This window comes from Emiliania huxleyi (assembly GCF_000372725.1).
Source record: "Emiliania huxleyi CCMP1516 chromosome Unknown EMIHUscaffold_139, whole genome shotgun sequence".
NCBI classification, from domain to species: domain Eukaryota; phylum Haptophyta; order Isochrysidales; family Noelaerhabdaceae; genus Emiliania; species Emiliania huxleyi.
The window spans coordinates 39,342-45,693 of NW_005201202.1; the positions used below are offsets into that span (position 1 = coordinate 39,342).

General features: G+C 68.5%; 2 protein-coding genes across 2 annotated transcripts in view; one reads left to right on the forward strand and one right to left on the reverse strand.

Annotated features, from left to right (window-relative positions):
• Window positions 1-71: 71 nt before the first annotated feature.
• On the reverse strand, window positions 72-4,120 carry EMIHUDRAFT_227385 (hypothetical protein; the record flags this gene model as incomplete). The annotated part of the gene is made up of 3 exons (XM_005787991.1): window positions 72-3,704; window positions 3,835-3,929; window positions 4,087-4,120. 3 exons carry the CDS (start codon window positions 4,118-4,120, stop codon window positions 72-74), a joined length of 3,762 nt encoding a protein of 1,253 aa, XP_005788048.1.
• Window positions 4,121-5,051: 931 nt separating this feature from the next.
• Window positions 5,052-6,352, forward strand: part of EMIHUDRAFT_110716 (hypothetical protein) — a gene marked incomplete at both ends in the record, with an annotated part of 3,837 nt that continues 2,536 nt past the window's right edge. The window contains one exon of the mRNA XM_005787992.1: window positions 5,052-6,332. Coding sequence (XP_005788049.1) covers window positions 5,052-6,332 — 1,281 coding nt within the window. The remainder of the gene's footprint in view (window positions 6,333-6,352) is intronic.

The following is a 6,352-nucleotide window of genomic DNA, read 5'->3' on the forward strand; positions in this document are numbered from 1 at the left end:
CGGCGTAGACAGGGCACACCGCGTATGCTGTATCTTGTACGTGCATGGTCACGCTCTGGTTGTCGTCAAGCTCACGGTGCAGGCGGCGCCGCTCGGACTGCGCCGAGCAGCGCTGCGGTCTCCGACCCGGACAGCTTTGGCAGCACGCCCAAGAGTAGCTGGCTGAGCGTGGATCTCCCCTGCGTATCAGTGGCCGCGCCGCCGGCGCAGAGAGAGCGCAGAAACGCGCCCGCCTCCTGCTGCACCACCTCCGGCTCGGCCGGCTCCTCCTCCACCTCCGCTTCATCCCAATCGTCCCAACCGTCCGCTTCATCTTCCGCCACCGCCTCGAAACCCACTTGCGCTGCAGCTGGCAAGCCGGATGTCCCTTTCTCGCCCCAGTCAGCCCCGGAGGCCATGCCATCGCTTGCGCCGCCCACAATCGCATCTCGCAGCTGCGCTCGGAGCGAATCTGGCGAAGGCACCGCGGTATTGGCATGCCCCTTCACCACCTCGGCCTCGCAGTCAACCTGCGAGTCGCGCAAGAGCAAGGCGGCAATCGCGCGCAGCAGCTCCAAGAGTGTCGCTGAGCTATGCATCTGTGGCAGCCGGTGGCAAATGATGAGTAGATGGCGCAGCGCAAACGACGAGAGCAGCGGCGACGAGAGCAGCCACACCATCACGCAGAGCACCGACTGGCCGCTCTCGGCGCACCGCTCGTCATTTGTGAGCAAGACGTCGACCGCTTCGAGAAGTGGGAGCAGCAGCGGCGGGTCGCGCACGGTGAGACGGAGCGAGGAGAGCACGTACAGGAGCATCTCGGAACCCTCAGTGCGCTCAAGCCCCTCGCACACCGCGGGGAGCTCCGCGTGGACGGCGGTGAGTAGCGACGACGCAATGAGCCGCGCGTGGGCTGTGTCGCGTCCGGAAACAATCGGGGCGGGGAGCGCGCGGCGGCCGGAGGCAGCCACGGGCGAAGGTGGGTGCTGCGATGGCGATGTGTCCGATGATTGGCGGTCGCCAGCCTCGTCCCGCAGCAGCCCCTCGAGGCTCCTGTCGGGGTGCGCCTGCGCCGAGACCTCGAGTAGCGCGCGAGAGAGGAGGGCCGTGTGAGTGGCGCGGCGCTGCGGAGAAAGTGCGAGGTCTGAGCGAAAGGTGCCCAGCAGCCTTGCGAGGAGCTGCATTCCAACCACCACCACCTTGTCCGACGTCGCGGCGGCTACCACATCAGACACCGGACCGAGCAGCTCGGGAAGGAGCGCGCGCACCCGCTGTGGAAGCGCCAGCGGCGCCGTCGGCCGTGGCACGTCCGATGGCCGAGTGTCCTCCGAATGCTGTGCGTGATTGAGTGCCAGGAGGAGGGTGGAGGCGCCGACCCAGCACGGCAAAGAGTCGACGAGCGGCAGAAAGCTGGCCCACAGCCCCTGTAGCACCGGCAGGTCGGCGGCGAGAGCCACCTCTGTGAGCGGCCGTAGCAGCTGGTCTGCCATGCGCCGCACCTCGAAACGGCGATCCGCAAAGCACTGAGTCACCTGCAGCAGAGAGAGCTGCAAGCACGTGCCAAACGGGACCCAGTTGAGCGCTCGCGCCCACTCCTCCGCCTCGCGCTCCGCGTTTGTGCCATCGCACTCCCAGACCCACCGATCCGCGCTGCTGTCGGCGCAGGGTAGCGGCACCTCGCTCGGCGCGGCCAGCGTCGACCTCGCTGGCGGAGTCGGCAACGAAAACGCGTTGGTGGCACAAAGGATCGCGGGTGGTGGGTCTTGTCTGAGCAGGTACAGGAGCGATTGCGGTGCTTCAACCGTGGCCGCCGGCGCCGGCGCTGGACTGAGGAAGGACCGGGGCGTCGCTGCCGTGTCGAAAGAGGCGCGACGGGCACGTAGAGGGCTCGTCGCTCCCGCCTCGCGCGAGGTCGTGACGGGCACTTCCTCCGCCGCGGCCTCGTGCTGCCCCCGCACAAAGTCGTAGACCAGCTCCAGCGCCAGAAGCCGCCCCTCGCGGCTCTGCCATGACAGCTGCCTCTCGCTAACGGCCTCGAGGCGCGGCTTCGGATGACACAAAGCCGCATCGCTCTCGGCCGTTGAGGCGGCGGCTAGCGGCCAGCGAGCAGTATGCGGTGCGGTAGACGAGGCAGGCGAGCAGGCGGCCACGCCGAGCGAGGCTCCGCTTGAGGCCCCGTTGGAAGGGCTGTGGGAGGGGCCGGCGGGCGACGGCGATGGCGTGGTCGGGTTGAGCCGGGAGAGAGAGGTGGAGTCGACGTGCCAGCCAGCGGAGATGGACTGCAGCATCAGTCGCACGAGGATGGGGTGGAGCCGCGTCGGCGCCGCGTCGAGTGCCGCACGGAAGAGTGCTGAACAGGCCTGGCGGACTGTCGACGCCGTGTGGGACAGGTAGGCCTCTAGCACGGGCCAGACGCGTCCCCAGTTCCGAAGCACAAAGCAGGGCGGCAAGCCGGGGAGCACAGCCGCAGCAAGGCTGAGCAGACCCTCCGCCTCGAAAGCGGACAAGTGCCCCACAGTCCCAGCCGACGGCGGGCGCGTCCACGGAGGCCCCCCTGCGTAGAGCGTGGCGGCGAGCGAAGCGGCCGAGTCGGACGCCCGCCGGATGCTGAGAAAAGGGTCGCCGTCGGGGTTGGGCGAGCGTGCCAGGGCCTCGAGCTCGAAACGGCCCGCCGGGGACAGAGGCGAGGAAGGCGAGAGCGACTCCACCGAAAGCGTCTCTAGACCTTCCCCGGGGATGCCTGTCCGGCTGCAATCTTCCCACTTGCTGCGCGCCTCTGCCGGCAAGAAAGCCTCGTCATGCCGGTCAAGCGGTGCGGACGGCAGGCGCTGCGACACCGGGTCCGAGGGGGCACCGCTAGCCAGCCGGTTCATCACCTCGACAAAGACGCCATCGGAGGCACCAGACGCGTCAAGGGCCGCGAGGAAAGCGGAGCGCGCCGTCTCTCGCACAGAAATTTGCGGGTGCGCGAGCAGGCGGTACAAGGTCGGCCGCAGCGCATCGTAGCGACCCGCCTCGAGGAGAGCGTCGGCGGGCTTCGACGCGCGGATCATTGCCGTGATGCCGAGCATCAGCCCCTCGAGCGCTTTCCACTGCGACCCATGCTGCTGCGGCGGCACCCGAGGAGCAGTCGATCCCCAGGACGGCCCGCTCGCGCCCGCCGGGGTCGAGCGCGGTGGCGGTTCAGAGTGACGGCGCAAGAGCGGCCGAGGAAGCGCGTCGACACGACCGCCAACTGTTGGCGTCGCGTCCACCAAGTCCGGTCCTCCTGCTGCAGGGCCTCCCTCCAGCAGCAGCTCTTCCGAGAGGGAGAGGAGGTGAGCGTGGAAGAGGACCAACTGCGGGGGCGACAGTAGAGGAGGGAGGAGGCGGCCCACGGCGGCGGCCGCCGCCTTTCGGATCGCCGACCAGGCGTCGGTCAGCGCCGTGACGAGCAGGTGAGCGAGCAGAGCCAGGGAGCCAGGCGTGAGGGGCTCGGTGGCAAGCCAGCGGTACACGGCTCGAAACGCCTCCTCGCGAACGAGAGGCCGGTTCATGTCGGCAGCGCATGCACGAGATAATGAGAGGGGACTCCATTCGCGGTCGCCACTGAACGCTCCGCACCCCTCACCGCCTGCGCCCGACCTGCTCAGCAGCTCGGCTAGGGCCGAGATGCCGTCGCCCGCTGCGGCGCCGTCGATTCGGATGGCGTTGAGGTCGACAGGGCGCAGCGTTGCGTCGAGAGCCTGGAATGGGTCAGGAGGGAGAGCTCAGTGTCTCGACCGCAAGCGCAAGCCAGCGCGTCCGACCCTCATCTATCGCCAACAAGCAAGGCCTTCTTCGACGTGCATTGCTCGCGCGCATCTAGAGCTTCACCGATGGGTCGAAGACGGCGCCTCCGTGTGTGGACCACCCGAAGTCGAACGCCAGGAGGCGCGCGACGGCCAGAGGCGTCGCCTCCGCTGGCTGAGCTGCCGCGGCAGGGTCATGCAAAAGGCGGCGCACCACGGCGCGAGTCGCCTCAACGTCGGCCGAGGGGCTCGCTGGCAAGTCTCGCCGGCCGCGGACCGGACTGACGACGCGCGAGGAGGGGAGAGAGACGGCGAGCGCCGGCGCACGCGGGACCACCATTAAGCGTTACAACGTTGGCCGGCAGACGCATTTACAACAAAACTCCCCAACCCTGGGCACGGGCGCGCACGCCAGAAACAAAAACAAACTTTCGAGCGCCCACAAGTTCACGCTCCCTGTTTCTTTATGATCATTTGGCCATGTAAACATTCGACACCCCTGGCCAGAAAGGCACCTCCGCACTTGGACAGGGTGGCCCGCCCCAATCGACCCCTGAGCCCTGCCTGTTTGTTAAGTGCACGTATGTTGTAGGCTTGTTGTAGGCTTGTTCTCTATGTTGTTGGGAAAACAAGTTAAGTGACTCGTTCGCTTTCACCACCCACTGTGATTTTGTGAGCTCTGTGTCTTGATTTGCCAACAAACAACCTACACATTACACCCCCTACGACCGTGGCGCGTGGGTCGACAAGGGAAAAGAATTTTACAAGAAATCAAAGCTCCCTCGCACGACACTGGGCACGGGACGGCGCGCACTGGGAAAACAGAAACGCGGCGGCTGTAGGAGTTAGGCAGCTGCAGCCACCCACGGCCTATCGGCTATCGGCCGGCGACACCTAGGCGAGGGCGGCGGCGAGGGCGGCGGCGGCGAGGGCTGGGGCGAGTGTCAGATGGAGCCCAGCTGGGCTTTCCGACCTGCTCATCAACAGTGGGAAAAGAATTTAAACAAAACAACTCTCTCTCACAGCAGACAGGCTCGACACAGGTGCGGACTGGCGCGTTGATTGATTGATGGGAAGGCGAAACACAGTCCGACCAACGACTGGGACACCAACGCGGTATGGGTGGACGCAAGACGGGCGATGACGGTCACACAGGAGCGACACCAGAACCACAAAACAAGACACTCTCTGGCGCGTACCAGCGGGAAAAGAAACGGATGCCCCGCTCTCCCCACGCCGGGCGCTCGCCTCTCCCCCGCCGGATCAGCCCGCGCCGGGCGCTCGCCTCTCCGATACCCCGCGATGGAGCTGTCCGACCTGCTCATCAACCCGTCTAACTTGCAAACCGGTCGGATCTGGACGACCAAGAGCCGGCCTTCTGCGACAGACGGCCTGCTCTTCACCCTTGGGCTGCAGCAGCAGAGGCGCGGCGGCAACGCGTTCGTACAGGTGGCCTTCAACTGCCGCTGCGACACGGTCGCCGCCCTCGACGAGCACGGGCAGGTCATCTCCTTCGACCTGGAGCACAACCGCTACGCCGTGCTCAAGCGAGGCGGCTCTGCCGGCGTCGCCCTCGCCTTCTCCTCCACCCTCTCGCACGAACTCTTTGTGGCGCTCGAGGACGGGCTCGTCGAGGCGCTCGACGCCGCCAAGCGGGCGGCGGTGGGGCTCGAGACGTCTCGGGACGCCGAGTCGCAGGCGCAGTACCAGGCGCCGGGCGCCGTCCTCCGCGGCCACCGCGGGCCGGCCCACACGCTCGCCTGCCACCCGTCGGCGCCTCTACTGCTCGCCTGCTCGGCCGACCTCGTCTCTCTGTGGGAGAGCCGCGCGCTGCGCCGCGTGGGCACGCTGGCGGCGGGCTCGCCTCCGGGCGCGGCGCCGACGGAGCCCTTCGTGAGCGCCGCCCTCTCTCCGAGCGGAGGCCACGTCCTCACCTGCCTCCCTCACGCGGTGGTCGTCTGGCGCTCGGCCGACCTCGGCGAGACGGCGACGTACAAGCTGCCGCCCTCGCACGCGTCGGTGCCGCTGTGCTCGGTCACCGTCGACGGCAGCGGCTCGCACGCCGTCGGGGCGGGCGCAGGCGGCCTCCTCGCGCTGTGGTCGCTTCGCTCCCACCTGCTGCTCAAGCTGCTCGAGGTGCCGGGCGGCTCCGCCATCTCGCAGGCGGCCTGGCTCCCTGCGCCGAGGCAGGAGCGGCTGGCGCTCGTGTGCGCGGACGGCGCGCTCCGCTTCGTCGTCCCGTCCGCGGACGAGGTTGTCGGCACGCTGCGGCCGCGGGGGGGGCGCGGAGGCGGGTGCGGCTTCCGCAGCGTCGCTGCCGACCCGCTCGGCCGCGCCATCGCCGCCGTCTGCTCCGACGGGCGGATCGCCCTCTACTCGCTCGAGGGAGGGAGCGGTGGCGCGGGTGGCGGCGGCGTGGGCGGCGGCGGTGTGGGCAGCGCGTTGCGTCGTGAGCCGGAGTGGGCTCAGCGCGAGTGGGCTCAGCGCGACGGGTCACGGCGGGACGGGGAGCGGCGGGACGGGGAGCGGCGGGCACCAGAGCGGCGGGCACCAGAGCGGCGGCAGCGAGGGCAGCGCGAGCCGGTGCCGCGCCGGGCGGCGCC